Here is a 21267-nt window from a genome sequence, read left to right on the forward strand (position 1 = left end):
CAACATTCACAGTCCTTCCTGTGTGCTCCATCCTCATTTCTTGGAAATGAGTTGAAGAGTCAGTGCAGAGGCATTTCCAGAATAATTTATTTCAGCAAAATGGCATGTGTACATTCTTACATGGGAAAACCATTTTTTTTTCTTATTTGGCAGCATTAGAGAAAAATGTGCACTTAAATTACTGAAAACAAAATTAGAATGTCCAACAGGGATGGCATCCATGCTTTTACCAGTGAGGAAATCAGTTTTGGAGAAGTATCAATGCATGGAATAGGGTTCCTTCCCACCGTGTGCAAAACAGAGAACCCTTCACTATAGCAGCTTGATAGCTTCCGCTGAGCATCACAAAAAAATGATGGCATGTGTTACTTGAGAAATGACTGCTGGGTATGATTTGCCCATCTCAGAGGTGCAAACTGGGCAAGATGTATGAACGCTACAGGCCAAGCCTCTGTACGCTGACCAGGTGTGTCCTAGGAGCCGCAGCTGAGAATTTATTCTCTCTCTTTCTCTCCCCGCCCCTCCTCTGGCTCCCACAGGATCTGTTGCAGCTCCAGTATGAAGGTGTGGCTGTCATGAAGTTGTTTGACCGAGCAAAAGTGAATGTCAATCTCCTCATTTTTCTCCTAAACAAGAAGTTCTATGGGAAGTAACTCTTGTTACTTGGAAGTCTGTGGAAAAGGAGCTATGAGTTTCTTTCTGTGAGCTGCTTCACCCACCAGTGGCTCCCAAAATGAGCAGCTCTCTTCCCACATGGCCAACCTCGGCTGGCTCCAGATCTTTGCACCCATCCTGACGAATGGCTGCACCGCCTCCTGCATATTGTTTCCCATGTACTCAACACCCAGAATTAAACCATTATTAGCCTGAGTGGTTTGTTTGTTGTCTTTGGGGGTGTTTAGTCCAAGTCTTGGACTTTCCCTCCTCTTCTACCCCCACAATCTATTGTAGTGTAGTTTGATATTCCTATAGCATTATGGCGGCTACTAAGGTGAACAAACCACCAAGACAGCAGCTGGAGCCACTTCTGCTCTGGCCGTGAGCCATCTCATGTGATCAAGTAGGTGGTTCTTGGTAGGAAGGCAAGATGGGCAATTTTGAGCCTCGTCAAGGTGGATAAACAGATCTGGCCTATGGAGCAGCAGTCTCCGTGCTCAGTGTCCCTCTGAAATGAATGAAAGCGGCGGCAGAAATCAAGTACGTTAAGTTTCTTGCCTTAGCAGCCTAGTAGAAACCATCAGAAATATATCATAAAGCAGTGGAGGGGCCTGCTGAATTAATAGGAGTAAAATTAAGCCTAGGGGGCTAGTTCTGCTTGAAGTTTTCTTCATAGTGTATGCCTGCAACACTGACTGGTCATTTGTAATGTTCCTTTGGGATAAATCCTGTATTGGGTCCCTCCGCCTATACTGTGGTCGCTGTGCACTTTTGTTAAATAAAATTCTAAGGACTGGAATTTATTGGATGGATCCTCTTCTGGCCCAAGACACCACACAGTACATAAGACTGCTGCCCTCACTTGCGGCATTCTCTGTTACGAAGCAATAAGACACAAAGCTCAAAAAGGCTGCCACAACTTCAACTTGCCTTCACTCCAAAAGAGAGTCCTGAGTTGGCAGCAGAGGCTCCTACCAGATACCGGCCTGCTGAAAAGACTGTCCTATATTTAACAGTTTCTGCTCTTCCCTGTGGGGTACAGAAGAGGGATAGGAAACCTGTGACTTTCCATATGCTTCTTGTTCAATCCCAGCTCCCTTCAGGTCCAGTTAGCGTGGCCTATGCTGAAAGATGGAAGCTATACTCCAGCCTCATCTGAGGGGTCACAGGTTCCATAACCCAAGTACAACCACACAATGTGGATTAAATTCTAATTGCTTGAAAACCCCAAATGCTGAGCAAGTTGTCCAGGGGGATTTTTCCTTAGAGGGAGTCATTCCATGTTCCTGTGTCTCCACGCAGGTGCCAATCAGCCTTTGAAACAACAGTAAGAGCTGGCTTTTCTGTCACAACTGCCTGAGTGGCACGGTTATCATCTCTGTTTCCATCTAGAATACAAGAAGATAACTACTTTATACCAAGCTCAGACCATTGATCCCATAAGCCAGCTACAGCTTTCCCACCCAATCAAGAACCAAGGACTGGGATGAATTCAGAAGGATGCTCTGTCATTTCCCCTACCCTGAACCTGGCTTTTCCCCACCTCAAGCCCTTTCAACACTTCACCCACCTTGAAGCCTAAGTTATAAACTATACATGTTATGTTGTTGAAGGAGTAAAAACAAGTTAAAGTTAAAGACTGCCTCATTCTCCCCTCCCCCCCACTGCCAATGTTTGGGCCTGCCAAGTTCAACAAGACTTATTCCCAAATAAGAGTTAATTAAGATTGCCAATTCAGTGGTACCTCGGGTTAAGAACTTAATTCGTTCTGGAGGTCCGTTCTTAACCTGAAACTGTTCTTAACCTGAGGTACCACTTTAGCTAATGGGGCCTCCCGCTGCTGCCGTGCGATTTTTGTTCTCATCCTGAAGCAAAGTTCTAACCCAAGGTTAGCGGAGTCTGTAACCTGAAGCGTCTGTAACCTGAGGTACCACTGTATCAGTGTTGTGTGGGAGGAGGAAATAATTTTGCTCAACTTACTCAGGCTTGTTTCATACGAAATTCCATGTTGAGTAAGTAAATCTGTAAGCCTCTTCAGATCTTTAGAAAGTTCTTTGTACTCCTAGAAAATAAGACGTCAATGGTTATCCACAAATACAAGTAACAATTTAACATAAAAGTTCAAAAATTACAAAATGCCCAAATAGAGAAGCCATGAAAACAAAAGCAAAGCAGATGCCCTTTACGTCATCAAGATAATGATTATGTCTGGAAGAGCCACTCTAATAGCAGGCTTGAAATCCAGTTGGGGCCTTGCCACTCTTTACCCCCATCCATAGCACTTTTAAGCACTGGGCAACGTTCACTGATGCTAATCATTCCAGCAACTTCTAACACACCTCCCACTCAGTCTATGCCTATTTTTTAATAGACCAAGTCACTGAAACAGCACAGGAAGAAGAATGCAGAATGATAAACAACAGCCACGATGCACCAGCCTAGCACCTCGGGCACCAATTTCTGTACCTTATTGCACTTTTCCAGTGAATCAAATTCCACGTGTTGAGGCTTTGTTTTCTTTCCCTCACTCACTTTCTCTCCAGTTAATTTAAAGAAGCCTGCTTCTTCAAATATCTCTTTCAACCGTTTATTGTATCCCTAGAAAACAAAATATCATATAAAGCCTTATTTTTACCCTCCCAATTGCTATTTGCTTTTCACCTGTTTTCCAGGAGCCTGGCCTCAGAACTGGGAGCCAGCATTTCAGCACTGGCCAGCTGGATTTTAATGACTCGGGTAAAATACATTTATGAAAATCAAGTATCCCATTTGAAATTCACGTATTTCCTGAACACATGCATACTCAAGTAGTTACTCTAATAATGAAAACATTTGGCTTACAATTAAGTAGCAACTTTGCACGACTTGAATATAGCAAAACATCTGGACCATGCTACCCATCAGACTTTTAGGTTACTTTTCTTTTTTGCTTTTATTCTGCCCTCCAGAGGTTGAAACTATGATTTCCTTGCATTCCACCACCCCCTTTTGTAGATTTTTACTGGCATGCTAATATTTTTAAATTGTTTCTGTAGTTACTGTTCATTTCTTTTATTAAAAAGCCTTGGAATACGATATGAAAGAGGGTTTATAAAAAACCAAATCTGTTCCCCAAGATAAGACAAAACAAACCACCTTGAAAAAAGCATTTTCCCTCAAAAAGCTTCAATAGTTCCAGGTTTATTACATGTCTATCTGCCAGTCCACAACTTTTTCCAGTCCATTATTAGAATCATCCTCCAATTCACTTGATAGATTACCAATATTTTAAAAGATTAGAACACAGGTGTCAAACACAAGGCCCGCGGGCCGAATCCGGCCCGCCAGACCTCGTCATGTGGCCCGTGGCATCAAGGGTGAGGAAGCGAGCTTCTCGTCCTTTTTACTGGTCCCGACCCAGATTTTAGGGTCCGCACTCCGGCGGAGGTTCTCTGCCTTTCTAAAAAGTGACCCACGCAAACAGCCTTCCCTGCCTGCTTGCAGACAGGGCTCCAACCGACACGCCCCATCGGCGCTGCCTACTGGCTGGTCCCGCAACTTTTGCCTACCTCGCGGGCCGGGCAAAGAGGCTTTCTGCTCGCTCGCTCCAGTCCGGGGCTCGCTGCGGAGGAGGCAGTCCCGCGAAGCCAAGCTCGGAGCCGGCTGCCTCCGCCCCTTGGAGCCTCCCGGGCGTGGCTGCTCGAGGGGGCGGGTGGCGTGCGCGGCAACTTTTGGAGCCTGAGAGAGCCGCAGAGGCTGGCAACGAGGGCAGGGAGCGAGAGCCATGCTTGGGACGCCGCTCGCTCACTCACTCGGGCCACAAGAAGAGGTCACTGCGGCGCTGCAGCTGGCGAGGAGATGGCCGGAGACGCGGGCAGCGGGGCCAGGGGCTGGCTGGGGGTCGCCCTGGTGGGTAAATAGCGGGGACGGCAGGCGGGGAAGGAAACGGCGGAGGCGAGTGGAGAGCGGGGACCCAGTGCAGGTCCTGCCGCAGGCGGCGCGCCCCGGCTGGGCTGGGAGAGGCGAGGCTGCTGCCGGTTCAGCTGCGCAGAGTGGGGTGGAGGGAGCCAGGCAGGCGGGTGGTGTGCCACACCACAAAGCAGGGGCGCCTCCCACCCCGAAAAGGACCACGCCGGCATCTGGGCGGCTGGAGCAAAGTGGGAGCCTGCCAGCAACTTGGCTGCGGGAGCCTGGCTACGAACCCCCCCCCTTCCCACGCCAACACATTGGCTTTCTCCGGGCCAGAGGACTTGGCGGATAGCCCCCTCCCTGGGAGCAACTGCAGCAGCTCGGGGCCCCAGCAGGACATCCTGGCCACCCGCGCCCGCAGTGCCGCTGAGGCTCCCTTGCAAGGAAGAAACTGCTGCTGTCCAAACTGCTGCTCAGTATCCTCCGACTCCTGAGTGCGGCGGCAAGGCGGGGGGAGGCAACATTTGCTTCTGCTCTGCTCTGTTGGGACAGGCTCCTGCCTCCTCCCCGTTGGAGCTCCAGTCTGCCTGGAAGCCCATCTCGTCATCTTTTTAAAAAATCATTATTATTTCTTCTTCTATTCTTATTTAAAATCGTACTGGAATAGGTATATTAAATAGTGTATAGGTTCAAGACAACACACACCAGTGCCTAAGGAAATATAACTTTGATAAAGTCCTACAGATACAACTGGCCCTTTGAGGGTGACCAAACTGCTGATGCGGCCCCAGATGAATTTGAGTTTGACACCCCTGGATTAGAAGTACAGGCTACAGGATCAGCTATATATTAATTTAAATTATTATTTAAAACCAAGTTGTTTTTAAAGAGAGAATCTATAAATCAATCTCAGTCAATTTTGAGGGGAAGCTATGTCATTGCTTTATTCCACCCCACCCACTGTGCTATATACAGACTGCAAGGTTAAATACGGAAGCGGTACCTTAAAGCCTTTCCTCTGAGCAGCCTTCACACCCTAATTAGGGAACAGCCAGGGCAAGACTTTGAATGTAGCAGCACTGAATGAAGGCCTAAGCTGAGCTGAGCTGGGCCTGGAGTGTGCCTGGAAGGGAGGTTCCCTGTGATAGCTGTGTGTGCCTCTCGGGGTTCCACAGAAGCAAGGTAGGACAGAGATGTAACAAAGAAAAGAAGCAAACCTGTTTTGTGATTAGCTCAGCATAAAGCAACTGTTCCACTTCATCCCACTTCCTCCGGAGGGTTTCAGGCAAAGCTGGATAGACTGTAAAGAGAAAAGAAAAATCAGTGCACCACCCTTTGGAAGGTTTCAGTCCACCATCTTGATTCAAAATTGCATGCAACAGTATCTAAATATAGACAGAACCCCCCCCCCTTTCTTTAAGGAATCATCATACAAAATTTCATAACAGTATCTTAAGAGGTGCCCAAATACATAATGAGCAGGCAAACAACTTCCCAAATATATAGATGATGAAAATGAAAATGACAATCATCATCTCTGCAGTCAGCCATGCACTGCAGCAGCAACATTGAAAATCTGGCCAGAGAAAGCACATCTCAGAAATCAAAGGAGGCATCATGAGGCTCCATCACTCTTTGCTATCTCTGCATCACAAAAGTGGAACCTTGGTGATGGGAACTCTGGTGAAAGGGCCTTTTGCAGTAAAAGCTAGCATCACTGCAGTGCCTCCTGGCACTCTCCCAGAAATGGAGGTATTTAACCTACCTAAGAGAGAATGTGGGTGGCAAACTAGTGGAGTTTCAAATGTAAGAGAATAAACACAAGTGCTCGGTTCAGACACGTGAGCCAGTTTGTTGTTCTTTCCACAGACAAGAAGAACCTGAAAAGCAAGAAGTGAGAATAAGTGAAAAAAGCCATTTATGGCTTCATATTACGTCAAATCCCATTTCACTCTGGATCATTTCCTGGAGTAGTCAGTGAGCATCAAGCACTGTCATGAGATTTAACAGCACCAAGTAGTCATACCTTGGGTTGAAGTCGCTTCAGGCTGAGCGTTTTCAGGTTACACTCTGCGGCGACCCAGAAATAACAGAACGCGTTACTTCTGGGTTTCGCCGCCTGCACATGCACAGACGCTCAACATGATGTCACGTGTATGCGCAGACGTTGTGAATCGCAACCCACGCAGTCGCGGGTTGCATTCTACTCAGGATGCGAACGGGGCTCTGGAACGGATCCCGTTTGCATCCAGAGGTACCACTGTAGTCCTGTTTCTTCCCAAAGACAAGGAACATCACGTAGCTTATCTTGCTGTAGGCAAGCATACAATCAGACTGTTAGGAGAAACTTACAGTATTACCTAAGTGCTTTGTAAAGAAAAATGTCTCAGATACCATTCCTTGGTGGTGAAATAGCCCAATGAAGAACCAAATTCTTCTCCTGTGCAAAGCCTGTCTGTCCCCTTCCCCTTTTTACAAGTGTTGTGATGAAAGCAAGGAACACTTTCAAAACTTGTAGATGGCCAAAAGGTATTTTTGTTCTTTAGTACATCCTTACTGCTTACCTTTGTTTGTCGGTTCCTGGTTTCACACGAATCTCCATCTCTCATCCACATACCAACAAATGTATTGTTTTCAATTTCCCATTCATGCCAGATTCTAGAAAGAAAGTAAACAGGTTTAAAAAAATCTGTTTTTTAAGAAAACCTCAAAGGGAAAAGTGGAATTTGGTGCCATCAATCATGGTATCAGTAGTTAATGGCCTTTTCTATAAAGTGGTGCTGACAGTCTACTCTGACATGCAGCCTGCAGGGTTCTGTTTTGTCTCAGGCTATGAAGCATCTGTTCCCCAGAAACAAATGTGTCAGTCTAACAGGGCAGTTAAGCAGCTAGGCGACTGCAGGATAAGTAATACCCAGTCACTTAATGTATTTCATAAAAGCACCAGCTTAAGACTAATACAGGCACAGTAAGGGCACTGTGTGCTAAGACTTAAGCCCTGTAATAACTTATACTGCAGTTCTGAAGGTTTGAATCCTTGGGGTGGGCAAAACTGTAGAAATCTAGTTTTCAACTGTATACTAGCACGGGCCACAAATGTGAGTGAATTTGAAGGTGCTGCTTTTAACTCTCCTGTTAAACCAGGCAGTTTTTTGATCCTAGAATACTAGCTTTTAAATAGTCAATAACAAACAAATATTGGAACAAATGTCAGAACCCGCTTACCCGAGAATTCCACTGTAGGCATTCCACCGGAAAGTCTGCTCATGCTGGGTGACATTATGGAAGGGGCAGAATTCATACTTGTACCTAAATATTGAAAGCATTTTGAATGTTTGCCTTTTATTACAATGTACAGAGTTTCACTATTTGACACGCCAACGAGATACTCACATGGATTCGATATAACTGAAGCACTTGCCTGCCAGCCTAAAAAGATGTGCCGGTCCTAAGAAAGAAACAAGGAGGCTCGCTCATAAAGGCAGCCCATAGGCAACAGGGAGAGGAAGGCGGAGGATCCTCTTCAAAGGGCTCTCCTCTCTCCCTCTGGAGCTCTGGCCGTGGAGCCCTGCGGCTCTTGCCTGCCTCGGCACCTGCCCTGCCCCAGCCCAGCCACTCACCTGCCACAGGCGAAGGGGACGCTTTGGGCTGGAGGCGGTTTGACGGAGGCAGGAAAGGGTTGTTGAGCCTGGTGGGGAAGGAAGCAAGGAGAGGAAGAGAAATCCTCAGGGGCGCTCATCGTGGGGGGCGCCCACTTGGGGGACAGGACGGGGAAAGGTCTCAAGCGCTCACCCGAAGCTGTTGGGCTCCTCCACGACTTTCATCTTCCCGCCAGCGACCTGTTCTGGAAGAGAGAGGGGAGCATAGCTGTCAACCTTCCCTTTTTTGCGGGAAATTCCCTTATTCCAGCGCCGTTTCCCGCTGCTTCCCGCTGCTATCCTGGATCGTTAGATACCCCGTAGACTGTCCCCGGGACAGGTGAGGCTGCTGATCCCTTATTTTCAAATCTGAAAGTTGACAGCTATGGAGGGGAGCGTGAGTAGGGGCGGTGAGAGGGGTTGGGGGCTGGGGGGGAGCCTCCCTACCTCCCATCAGAGGGAGCAGCAGCAGCAGCATCGCCGTCGCGCCCATCCGGACCATCGTCCCTCCCTCCAGCTTCCTCCTTGCACCGCCTGCAGATGCCGCCATCTTCGGTCTCCGGCGAGACCCGGAAGCGCCTGCAGGGGTTGCTCTTCCGGGGCGTCCGGGAGCCGCTCTACCCGCCTCTTCTCCCCTTGGTCCACGAGGAGATGGGGCGGAAGCGGCAGCAGCAGCAGCAACGGCGACAGCGGCAGCCCCGGCCGGGACCCCCTCTCGAGGCGGAGGCGGAGGATGAGGAAGGCCCCGGCGGCGACTCCGGCCCCATCTTGGGCGGGGACCCGCTCCGCGGCCACTCTTCCTCCTCCCCCGTCAAGGGCGCGGCGGCGGGGTCGTCCGAGCCGGAGCCGGATAGCGGCAGCGTCCGGGGATGCGGCGAGGTCCGGGCCTCGCCTTCTCCCCCGCTGGCCATGTGGGACTTGGGGCACTGCGACCCGCGGCGCTGCACGGGGCGGCGGCTGGCGAGGAAGGGGCTGGTGCGGACGCTGCGCCTGGGGCAGCGCTTCGGGGGCGTCATCCTCAGCCCCGCCGCCACCCGCTTTGTCTCCCCCGCAGACAGGTGAGCGGAGCCGGCGGAGCTAGGAAGGTGTTAGAAGAAAAATCTGCTCCCTTTTCCCTGATGGGGTATCCAAGAGCCCGTACAGAGTCCTTATGTAGGTTCTCTATCGGTAGGAGAAAATAACAGAGGCCAACCAGAGAATATTGAGAAGCAAATCAGCTAGTAAGCCTGATCTTTATTAGACTGTTGCAACAGGGTGCTCACTCACCACATGCAGGAGGGAGGAGGAACCCAGAACATTGGTGTGCAAGCAGTTATATAGACTTTTGAAATTGCCTACCCTGTAGCTCAAGACCACCCCCCAAAACATCATACATACATCACAGAAAGAGATGGCCCTCAGCCAGGATACATGATAATGCTTTATATGATTGCCTTTTCTGGTTAGCCTGGCCATTCCTTTGAGATGGTAAATACTTAGTTCCTGAATCTCTTACGTATGTTGATAGTGTTAAAAGAAAATATGGAACATGTATTAATATCAATAATACTTCCTTTTTAGATACTTGCCAGATTGTATTTACAGGCATCTAGAGGAAAGGGGAAGCCAGCAAAGACAGGAAGAGGGTTTCTGCCGGTGGAGGGGAAAAGGCAGGACCTTTAATCATGCTATACCTCAGGGCCACTCAATGGTAATTTTGGCAGACAAAAGAAAGCAGCTCTTCACACAGCTGGTAATAAACTCTGGAACTTGCTGAGAGGCAGTGATAGCCTTCAACTTTTCACTGATTAGACAGATTCATGACAAGCCTATCAGTGGCTTCTAGCCATAATTGTTTTGTTCTGTCTCCATTGCTGCCTCTGAATGAGTGCTGTTGTGTTCATGCCCTGCTTGCAGGCTTCCCTCAGGCATCTGTAAGAACAGGCTGCTCCAGCTACAGGGCTGCTTTCTTCTTAGTGCTCATGTGTAGGGCCAGTATGTGGAGCCTGTAAGACTAATACTTCAGGGTTGAGGTGTGTTCTTTTTGGGCTTTGCTCAAGTGGATGCTTCCACAAGCTAGTGAGCTGATGAAACTTCACACTTTAGGATCAATGTAATGTTGCTGAGTCCTTGATTATTCAGATTTGGCCCCATCCAGTGTCTTCACATGAGAAGTCTGGCTTGGCGGTCTTGAGCAACTCACATCTGCTATCCTAACTGGATCCCAAAGCAGCTCTAGTGGAGCAAGAAACCAGCAACATCCTGGTTTGAAATTGCTGTTGCTGTGTTTTTAGACAGATTGTGGCTCAGAATGGAATTGCGGTTATTGACTGCTCTTGGGCAAAGCTGGATGAGACGCCGTTTGCCAAGATGAAGGGAAGCCATCTCCGCCTGCTGCCCTTTCTGGTGGCTGCAAATCCAGTGAACTACGGCCGGCCATGCAAACTCTCCTGTGTGGAAGCATTTGCAGCTACTTTCTACATTGTGGGTGAGGCTGGAAGAAAAGCTTGTAGGACAAATTCTTTGCTGTACAGTGGACTGTATGAATACATGCCTGTCTGTGTGCAGCCACGCCTTAGTGTCAAACATATTTCCTTGATGACTGGGGCAAGTTTGAAAATGTTCTGGGGGTCTGTGGCATCTGCTGAGGAATCTGGGGTCTGTTCTCTCCACATTCCCTCCCTTCTTTTGAGCTTACAGCAAGGTGTATGTGAATGTACACATTGCTCAATTACTTTTTAAGAGGGACTTCTGTCTTTATTTTGAGCTACCTGCCTCTGTCCCAACTAACTGATTAATTGGAGAATGTGGCAAGATTTCTGAGTGATGCTATAAAATTGTCACCATAGGTCTTAACGTACCTCACAATGTCTGGACAGTTTTATCCTAAAGTACCTCTTAATATGTTTCATTAACTGTGTTGTATTTTGATCCATGTATACGATGCACTTTTTATGCCAATGAAGTAGATAGATAGATAAAAACTTAGTTATTTCAGAATGTCACGAGCAACTAGGAGGTATGGGGCTGGACAGCTTCTTCGCCTGCAAAGTACCTTGTAATTTTTTAAAAAATGCAGACTTTCTTGTCTTTATTTTAGGATTCTCTGATCTTGCCACAATCCTCTTACAAAAATTTAAATGGGGAAAAGTGTTCCTTGATTTGAATAAAGACCTCCTGGAGAAATATGCAGCCTGTAATTGTGAACAGGAAGTACTGAAAGTTGAACAAGAGTTTCTGGCTCATGCCCAAGAAAAAGAAAAAGAAGAAATAGGTAAGAACCTACTGACTTTTACTTCTGAGGACCTTTGAGTCTTCTTAAACAATGCCTTGACATTGCCCTTGTCTTCCCCGCACCTCCATGGTCAGTAAATCAAGTGGTGCTTAGTCAGAAAGCTGCTCCATTCTTCTGGGATGAACATATAGGATCAGTCAGCCACATAACTTGGGTGCCCCCTAGGAGAGTGGGGAATCCCCAGCATAGAACTATACTACATCACCAACAAAGTGTCCCACATAATCCCATACATTCTAGAAGACAAGACAAAACAATGAGTACACCTGGAGAGAGACATAATTGAAAATACCTTCACCACAGCTTACCCATTCCTCCCCAAAAAACTAAGGAAAATCCCCACAACACTAAACAGGTTCATACAGAGCATGCTTAAAGCATGGAAGGAAAAACCAAGTAAACTGTCTTCAAACCCATCCCCACTAATCCCCCATAGTGGGCACACCATCCACTATTGCACCACCCAGCACAAAACCTCTAGATAAAAACCTGAGAAGGCAAAGGCTTATACTGCCTAGCAGACGTCTACAAAAATAACAAACCCATATCAACGCAAGAAATACAAGACAAACTAGGGGACACCGAAATGCCCTGGGCTAACACACCACCAAGTACATGCCCTTTTAAATAATCCAGTAGTAAAATGAGCAGCGACTAGGCCCTTGACAGCCTTCAAAAACCTCCTCCTAACAACAAAGGGCTACAATATACAAAATACTGCTCCAAAATCCCACAAACCCCCTCAACGTAATCAGAAAACAATGGTTCAACATTTGTTGTTGGAAAAGTGAAATACAAGTATTAAATCACCTCAACATTTAGAGCTTTGTTATGGCAACACTAACACCTTGAGTTAGGCCTGGTAGCTCACTGTCAGCCAGTGATACTGGTCTTCTCTGATGCAGTAATTATTGTCAATATAAAGTCTCTGCCCATCTCCCCTGCCCTCAGAGACCACACCAGCTGGACTAACAAACCAACCCCACGTTCCCAAGTTATCTACCATCAACTGCCTGTGGCAATTACTATTGGCATTGTACTGGTAAATTATTGTATATTGATTTTACTTTTAAGTCATCTTGGAATGATTTGCATTCTGAAAGATGGGATGTAATTGCATACATATGGGTCTAGAGAAGAAAAAACTTGGAACAATAGCTTACCATCCTGCTTTTTTCTCTCCACAGACCCCTTTGATATTGACTCTGGAAAAGAGTTTTTTAATCCCAACAGGCCTGCCAGAACTTCAGGGTAAGATCTTCAGGTTTGCAATCCTAAACCCACCAGGGAACAAGTCCATTTAGTGGGGCTTACTTCTGAGTTGACATAGCAGTAGTGTCTCATTTTCCTTTTCCTTCTTGATTTGTATTACACTGATCTCCATTCATAGAATAACTGCTGGTGATGAAAGTTCCGATGAAGAAACATCTGATGAGGATGAGGATGCTGGAAAGAGTAGCAGCTCAGAGGACCTGAATGCAACATGTGCTGCACACAGCAAGCCAGCTGTGTGGGAGAAAACTAAAAACAAACCAAGGTTCCAATCCTGAGCATTCTTACAAGGAAGTAAGTCCCATTGAACTCAGTGATGGGGTTTGCTTTTAAATAAAGCCTGTCTAGGATTGGGCTTGACCGCACTTTCCTCTGGTGAGTCCAGTGGGTTAAGAAGATATACAGGGTTGGGCGAGAACCTTCTTCTGTGGATAGCAGTCCCCACTTACTGCTAGCAAATGAGGCCTCACCGTCTCTCTTCTGCTGTAGTGGCCATACACTGCAACTGTGGCACGCTTTTAAATCACCATTTCAGCTAGTCTCTACTAGTAGAATATGTTGTGATGTTGGAAGGAAATAAACTCTGTGAGGTTCCCTGAAATAACGTCTCCACCTCTCAATTCAGTACCTCTCCTGATACCCAAGAGAGGTTTTGGCCTGGTGGCTGGGAATGCAGATGCTGAATGAGAAGCTCCAGCTGAGATGGGCAGGCACCCTGACCCTTCTTATACTGCCGAGGGTGAAGAACACAAGGGACTACCTTGCTGGAGCAAGGCCGGACTCCACACACACACACCCCTCCATCCTCCTCCAGTGAGCTGCCTCTTGGGGATCAGATGGTAGCAAACAAAGGTGGCTGAAATTGTAGCGTTACAAAAGCACCCCAAGCCCATTGCAGTATTTAACCTGTGTCACTTGTGCCTTGATACAAAAAGAATTCCTCACTTTTCAGGCAAGAGGAAAGATGAAACTGCACTCGTAAGTTTCCTTAGGTCACCAGTGGGGTGTGGGACAGTAGCCAATGAGAATATCACCAGGATAATGAAGCTACTGGGTCTGACACATGCATTTTCAACCCTTCAGTCTCTTATTGTCCAGCTAAAAGGATGCTTTGATTTGAAGGAAGGAAATCCTTATATGGCAATGTTGAAAAGCATTATCCCTGCCCCCAACATGTATATTCATGGCAGTGGAATAAACACTAATGTACCAAACTTTGATTAGTTTGTCCTTTCATCCTATTAAGCCAAGCAGCCAAATGATGCGCTATTGTATGTTGGATGCTTGAATACAGCAGTATGGTCACATGGAACTAACTACCGGTGGCTTTTCAAGATCTCACACAGATCTTTTTTAACTCCTGCTGCCTGGAATGACCATGGCATGATATCTCTCCCAAAGCTATTGAATGCCCGCAGGAGAGGTCACTCCAAAAGTGACAAGTATATTACAGGAAGAAAGTGAGACAAAAAAGCTTTATAGAAACAAGTTTATTTACTCTAAACAGCAACACAGACAAAACGCCATAAACACAAAGGAAGTGATGCAGAATCAAGATGCTGGCTGACTTTGGATCTGGAGGCTTTTAAGCAACAACAACCTAATTTATTATTGGTAGAAATCAAAAAAGGGGGGTGGAGGGCATGTTTTTCTTTTTCTTCTTACAGCCAAGTAGAGGCAAAATATACTTCTAAACAGTTTAAAGCATGCCTGCATCAGAAAGCAAAGAAACTAGAGATACTAGTGAATTTATAGAAGTATAAAAGTTTATAGTTTTACAGCAGTTGAAATACTGACATCAATATTAAAATAAAAGCAAGTTTTACATAACAATCAAAAATACAAAAGACTGAAGGAAGAGACCCTGTATGAAAAAACGGGGGGCAATTCAGCAAATTTAGAACTGTATACAAGTGGCGAATATGGAAAATGGCACACATACAATCCCCTCCCCTAAGTGACTATTAATTGTACATAGTGACAATAGATTTGCAAAAGTTTTGTAAACAAGTTCTTGCCAATTAATCCCTTCCTTTAAGATGCTGGATGACAGGAGCTTATGATGGTGCAAACTTCTTGGCTTGTGCTCGAACCCTCTTTTCATATTCCACTCTGTTTTGGCTAAAAAGAGAAAGGTGACTTGACTTTTAAAGATCTCTCTGCATGAGGCATTCTGTATCAAGCCCATAGCTTGAGATAATTAAACACTGAAGACCCCACATGCAGAATACTCAGAACACTGGGATCTAACAGATCCCCCAGGAGTTGCTGACTGGAGATGGAAATGGGTATGGATATGAATGAGGAAGGTGTCATTTTTACAAGCAACATGGTTAACATAGGTGAAGCACTTCACAGAATCAAAGAATTGCAAGGTTGGAAGTGACCATGAGGGTCATCTAATCCAATCCCCTGCAATGCAGAAATCTTGCGGCCCAACATGGGGCTCAAACCCACAACCCTGAGATTGAGTGTCTCATGCTCTACCAACTGAACTATTTCAGCCCCTTCTACTTGCACAGAAGCCTCACTGGTGCCAACAGCTCCTTCCTAACACAATCAATTTTGGAGGAAGGGCAGCGATTCACTCCAACTTCTGAAGCAGCTGCCTCCTGCATTTTTAAAACCCTGCATTTTTGTCTAGTCTAGCCCCAAAGCGTTACACAAATGCTTACCTACTGTGATTGACAGGGAAAGAGACACAGTGGATATTTGGTTCTGTCTTTTGAGAGGAAGTATCAGTCTACTGTAACTGCAATTGTCAAGGGGTATCACATCAGAGCAGGTGAAGTCTACTCACCAGTAAATTGTGTAAGCCTCTGCTTGAGCTGGGTCCTGAATATTTGGTTCATTTAGGAGTTCTTGGATTCCTAACAAGATCTATGAGCACAGAAGAAAAGAAACACCCTTCACGCAAGTATTGTTATAAAACAGATTTTAAGTCTGCATGAGAAAATGCAGGTGAAACATGAGAAGCTCCCTGTGTGGCCACAATGAATTTGAATCAAATATATACTAAACCATTTTTATTTTAAATCAGATTACTTAGCTTAGTTATTCAGTGCTCTCTAAAAATAAAGACAGAAATTCCACTCAAAACAGTTTTTTAAACATGAACCCAAGATCTTTCCAAGTACACTGAATTATATCCTGCTGTTCCAATGATGATTTGGGGTGTACACGTTGGCTTCTCATGTCATGGAGAAACATGGACTGTAGCCAGCTGAAGTCCACCCTGAGTGTGACTAACCTTGCACACTGAGTTTGACTAACATTGCATGCAACTCATTGTCCTGCCAGAGAGCACTCTTGCTTTCTGGAAAGCTCCAGACAGGTAAAGTCCAACCCTAAGTATGTTTATGAAAGGGACTTGAGTTCAGGGTGCAAAGTGACTGCAGCCTCTCTCTTTGCTAGTGTTCTTATGGAAACTCTAGATTCCACAATTGTTTTGCTTCCCATAGCAGTTATATGTTCTCTAGAGCAAAAAGTATGATGGCCACATAACCAGAAGTTTTGGGCTATGTTTCAAGGCAGCAAGACTCCCAGGTTAACTGCAGCCAGATAAGTTAACTACTTCCGCCAGTATGTATGCATGTTTGCTCAGGAACTATGTGAATCAACAGCTGCCAGGGAGCACTGTTCACTGGTAACATATATGCTTTGGATGCAGAAGGTCTCAGGCTTAATCTCCAGGTACAAGAAATGCACAGTAGGTGAGACGGAAGAATTATCTGCCTGGAGAGAGACTGTCATTCAGGGCAGGCAATACTAGCTTACTGCATTTCTGTGATTTTTGCCAAGAAAAGGGGCAGTTGGCTCAATTTAAACCCACCCAGGGAAGTGTCTATCCCAGCCTCCTGTAGCCCTTTTTTTGTGTAGAGAAAAATGCATACCTGTTTAATTGTGATTGCAGGCCTCCAATCCTTATCCTCTTCTAGGATGGACAGACACACAGTGCCTGAAGGGTACACATTTGGATGAAATAAGGGTGGCTCAAATTTGCCTGCACAAAAGAAGACCTAGTTCAGACATAAAGCCAAGCAATTATGTGGAAAGGCTTCATCTGTCATCATGTGACTACTCCACTGTAGGAGAAAAAAAACTTTTTGCCATCACACAACTTGCGCTTTCCCAGGTTGCGGAATCAAAGGAGCCTCAAGTAAATTTATTTGCAACAATCACACTTGGATCAACCAATCAACACACCACTCATCACTCTCATTCAGGGGATGCTGTTTGAGAACAGCTGTTGCTGTCACCACCACCTACAATTTGAAGAACTGCAGCTTAGGAGAAAGGCACGCACGCACATGCGCACACACACACACCCGCTTAAAGTGGAGGGAGTGGAGAGCAAGTGAGGGGAAAATATTTCCTCTGGATGCATTCATAACAAGACCAAGTGAAACATTAAAACAAAAAAAGAAAACAGCGAATTCAAATAAGGGCAACAGGCAATGAAGCCTAGAAAGTAATATACCACTTCTACTATGTTTATTTATATACCGCCTTTTACTATCACAGGGATTCAAGGCAGCTTACAACTAAAATAGAAACAGTGAAAACCATGGGGGGGGGGAGCAATCATTAAGAAAAAAAATCAGTAGAATTGTAGAATTAAACTTTAAAAATTCATCTCTTTATCCTCATTTTAAACCAAATGGGAAAATATTAAAACAATTATTAAAATATTTTTCTGCCTGTTGCACAAAAGGTCATTCAAGGCAGTTATTAACAATGTTAAAAAGAAAAAAAACTATTAAGAGCAGCAAACTTGGAGCAGCCCAACATCTAAGGATCCTTGGGGATACCAGAAGCTGTGAAACAACACAGCTTTTGCTTGTCACTTGAGGGCCACTTTCCAGAGCTTCTATCCATAAGAAATCAGAAACAATTTCAGGACAAAACAGAGCAAAGGAAATAATGAAGACAGAGCTCCAGTGGTTCAGGACAATTTGTTCTCCTATTCCAGGGACTCCTAATATTTGTTCAGGCAAAAACGAGGGAGAAATCTGGTAGAAAAATAATACATTTCTTCAAGTACTTTTAGATCTGACCACTGTTGAAAGCATCCTGTGAAAGGAATGGATTTCACAACACAGGTGGCAAACTATTGTGTTGCTAGGGTCACTACATCATTTAACAACCTTAATCTGAAAGTCTTTCATTATTTTGTTTACTTTGCAATATTCAAATACTGCTTAATCAAAAAATACTTCTAGGCAGTTTATATGAGTTAATCTCACTTGACTTACATTTTGGGGGTGAGGAGGGATAATCATCCTTGAAAAGCATCCGTAATTTAAATAAGCCTCCTTCCCATGGTGTCTGTCAGGAGAGCATAGCATAGGTTAGAAATATTGAGTGATCTAGGACCAAGCTGCCTAGGCTAGCATACTCTCCAGAGGTGTATAATGAGAATATCAGGCAGCTACAAACACACACATATATACTTCAAGATAGACAACTAATGTAGCAAAGTATTGCAAATCCACTGTGAAAGATTTACACCAGGTTAAAATATTGCTTCTCTTACAGCTGCTTTAAATCTCCCTCATTTTAAGAACATGCTAACATTTCTTTCCATACAAGCCTTTTTAGCCTATTCTACCATTACTGAGTAGATACAACTCCAGTCTTGCCAATACAAACTTTCCTGTTAAGAGCAGAATGACAAGAATTATGAAAAGCATCTTCATCCTCTCCAATGGAGACACCTGGGCCACTCAATTCCATTGCATTGAGAGTTTATTAGGAGACAAGCAGCAAACTGTTTCAGAACAACCAATCAAACATCCAGCTGAGAAATAACTAAGACACAGATTGATGATTCATTTTTGCGGTTAACAGTAATTTTGGCGTGAATGGAAATTTAGTCATTGAACTCGAAGTATTTTTCACAGGTGGGTGAAATCATTTTGATATAACAGAAGTACCCTTAAACTAGTATAGACCAAACATAAAATACTATCTTCCAAGAACAGAACAGTAATATTGGTAGGCATCCAAAACCTTACCCCTTTCTTTCCTGGAATAGCACATTCCCAATTCATGAGATTCATCGTACCATCTGGATTTTTTGTTGGTACTGCTACAAAACCCTAAAACAATTAAAAGGTTAGCCGAAGATGATGTGAGATATTACGGCAACATACAGTGTATGCTAGTGAAAGGGCTAGTCACAGAACCTTGTGCTCCTCCTGTCCTACTCACAGTAGGCCTATTTAAATTAATGGACATGGCTACCTTAGGCCCAGTACTCTTAGCAGGTTAACTTTGAGTATGGCCAACAATGGCTATTACACTGTTTAGGACTTCAGACTCACTGTGGCCGTGTACATACTTTATCAGCATGTTGAAGACATTCAGAGACTAGAATTTCAGAGAGAAATCAAGTGCATTTTTATGCAATAGCTAAATGATCATATTTGTTTATTATTTGTTGATAGTGTCCAATAGCTGCTTAGAATTTTGGAAAGAATACAGGCACTTGCCCTGATTAAAGGCACTCAGGGTGCCTTTGAAAATCATTTCTTTACAATGTGCAGCCTTTTTTAAAAAAAACCAAATAACTTAAAATGTGTCTCTTCAAAAAATGTATATATTATTCCTTGGTGGCTATTTCTATTTAGCATTTTTTAAAAATAATTTTTTTATTAAGGTTTCAACCAATTTTTTATCATAACAAAACAAAAACATAAAAAACACAACACAGAACATAGAAAACAAAAAACACATATAAGTTCAGTTCTTAGTTTCTTATACCTTACTTTCCCGACTTCCTCTTGCCTCCCCTTTCTGTATTCCAATTTCAGATTTATTTCCAGCAAATCCATCCCTTACTTTTTAACTTACTTTTAATAATGCTTGTTCTCCTTAAATTAACCATTACCGCTACTAACCACTTAATTTCTGATCCCACGTCATTTTAACACTCATTAATTTTGCTATATTTCTATTTAGCATTTAAATACAGATTCTACATACTTTTTACTAATGCAATATCAAGTACTGTTCTTATTCACTTATTATCAACTATTTCATTTTTTGAAAAAGCCTCTCTGCTGAGCTAATGGTTCTTTTGGAATGTTAGAACACCAAAAAGGGGCTGGAGTTATGCCGGAAACAAAACCCTCCTCCTCTTCATCTTCACAGTGGGAGATGCTACCACTTACAAACGGGTGGTCCTTCCTCCAGGCTTTCCTCTCCTGCGCAAGTCGGCTGAGCGCAATCCCCGACATATTCAAGGTCCTCCTGCAAGACAAAACAGATGCCAGTCAGGGCAGCTGAAGTTTTCCGCATCGCCGCCACCGAATGGGCCGCAAAAAACCGTCTTGGGGCGACTTTGCCGCCGCAGCCCCGGAAACTGTCAGCTTTCCCGACGAGGCGGGAGGGGGAAGAGAAAGAAGGATCCCAGGACCCTGAGCCTCTCCCCTCTCGCTGCTGCTGCTTCCCGCAGGCCGCCGCCTCCTCCCTCCCCAAGTCCAACAACCGGGCGGGCGGAGGGAGGAGGTCGGAGGAGTACCGCGGCCTAGAAGTCCCGTGCGAGCCCTAGGAGCATCGCCGCCGCCGCCGCAGGAAGGCCCGGCCCGGCCCCTGAGCAACCAGCCCCGCCTCGGCGGAACACGGCTATGGGCCCGGCCCGGCCTTCTCCTCAGCCCCGGAGGCGGAGCGCGAGCAGCCAGGCCTGACCTTGAGGGACCAGCGGGAGCCCCGGGAGGAGGCCGAGAAGGCGGCCGCTCTGCGGGCTGAGAGGCCTCCGCCGCGCGTTTCCCTCTCCGCCTCCGGGCTGCCTCTGGGCCCAGTCCGCCGCCGCCTCCTCCGCTTCCCGCTCCTGCCCGCGGCCTCTTCCTAGGCGTCTTCCCGCCAAAGGCCTCACCGTGTAGCGGCCGCAGCAGCAGCTCCCGCGCGTGTCCCGGATTCAGGCGACGGCGGCGGCGGCGAATGACCCGGATGTTCCCTACTCGCCTCCCCCCCTTTTGTCTCAAGCCTGGACTTTCCCTCGCAGGAAGCGGAGCGCGTCGGCGCAGCCTGTCCCTCGGCGCGACCCGTCCGCCAAACGGCGCCTGCGCGGTGCGCGCGCACTTCAGCGCCACAGCCAGGCCTGGAAGCTCAGAGCGGGCCGACTCTGCGCGGGTGGAGAACTTCTACCCAGGTTCTGCCCAGGGGCGGAGCGAACTCCAATCCACGGAGCTGGGCAACCGGTGATCCCACCTCTGGGGGTGGGGCTTGTTGCCATGATGACAGGAGTCGCTCTGAGAACCCGGATGGGGCTCGACTGCCCCTCCCCTTCCTCCCCATTGGAGCTTGGCTGGGAAGCTCCGCCCCCACAGCGGGCCACACGTGGAGAACACCGGGGCAATCATGCCAGATGAGGGAGGATAATAAAAAAATATGTAATAAATGTAGTAGTAGTAATGCTGCGAGGCCAAGGTGTGACCTTCCCTGCGCGACCAGAGCTGAAAAACCGTCTTGGGTGGGTTGGCTGGAGCAGCAAGGTTGGAAGCCGTACTCCAGCTGCGCCCTGAAGAGGCTGGG

The 21267-nt window shown here is 46.1% G+C and overlaps 4 protein-coding genes across 7 annotated transcripts in view; 2 read left to right on the forward strand and 2 right to left on the reverse strand.

Annotated features, from left to right (window-relative positions):
• Positions 1-870, forward strand: part of IQGAP1 (IQ motif containing GTPase activating protein 1) — a 45936-nt gene extending 45066 nt beyond the window's left edge. The window contains exon 38 of the mRNA XM_083713326.1: positions 540-870. Within this exon, the coding sequence (XP_083569452.1) occupies positions 540-653 (114 nt within the window). The 3' untranslated portion in view covers positions 654-870. The remainder of the gene's footprint in view (positions 1-539) is intronic.
• Positions 70-8757, reverse strand: GNPTG (N-acetylglucosamine-1-phosphate transferase subunit gamma). The gene is made up of 11 exons (XM_083713351.1): positions 8631-8757; positions 8338-8389; positions 8166-8233; positions 7939-7993; positions 7771-7854; positions 7110-7203; positions 6311-6425; positions 5763-5845; positions 3124-3255; positions 2638-2719; positions 70-2045 (listed from the first exon to the last, which is right to left on the reverse strand). Exons 1-11 carry the CDS (start codon positions 8731-8733, stop codon positions 1921-1923), a joined length of 993 nt encoding a protein of 330 aa, XP_083569477.1. The 5' UTR covers positions 8734-8757; the 3' UTR covers positions 70-1920.
• TSR3 (TSR3 ribosome maturation factor) lies at positions 8724-15828 on the forward strand (the record flags this gene model as incomplete). 3 transcript variants are annotated; one of them, XM_083713349.1, is made up of 6 exons in its annotated part: positions 8724-9241; positions 10457-10650; positions 11263-11436; positions 12645-12708; positions 12848-13023; positions 13355-13943. In XM_083713349.1, 5 exons carry the CDS (start codon positions 8724-8726, stop codon positions 13005-13007), a joined length of 1110 nt encoding a protein of 369 aa, XP_083569475.1. In that variant the 3' UTR covers positions 13008-13023; positions 13355-13943. The 3 variants fall into 3 exon arrangements, with proteins under 3 accessions (XP_083569475.1, XP_083569476.1, XP_083569474.1); XM_083713350.1 differs by having other exon boundaries at positions 13682-13943; XM_083713348.1 differs by having other exon boundaries at positions 12848-15828.
• Positions 14205-20820, reverse strand: UBE2I (ubiquitin conjugating enzyme E2 I). Of its 2 annotated transcripts, none has more exons than XM_083713355.1 (7): positions 20609-20820; positions 19905-19983; positions 18747-18830; positions 17985-18057; positions 16623-16732; positions 15530-15609; positions 14205-14850 (listed from the first exon to the last, which is right to left on the reverse strand). In XM_083713355.1, the coding sequence occupies exons 2-7, from the start codon at positions 19968-19970 to the stop codon at positions 14787-14789; spliced, it is 477 nt and encodes a 158-aa protein (XP_083569481.1). In that variant the 5' UTR covers positions 19971-19983; positions 20609-20820; the 3' UTR covers positions 14205-14786. The 2 variants fall into 2 exon arrangements, with proteins under 2 accessions (XP_083569481.1, XP_083569480.1); XM_083713354.1 differs by lacking the exon at positions 20609-20820 and adding an exon at positions 20255-20473.
• Between the last annotated feature and the right edge of the window lie 447 nt (positions 20821-21267).

This window comes from Podarcis gaigeae (genome assembly GCF_964106915.1).
Source record: "Podarcis gaigeae genome assembly, chromosome: 14".
NCBI classification, from domain to species: domain Eukaryota; kingdom Metazoa; phylum Chordata; class Lepidosauria; order Squamata; family Lacertidae; genus Podarcis; species Podarcis gaigeae.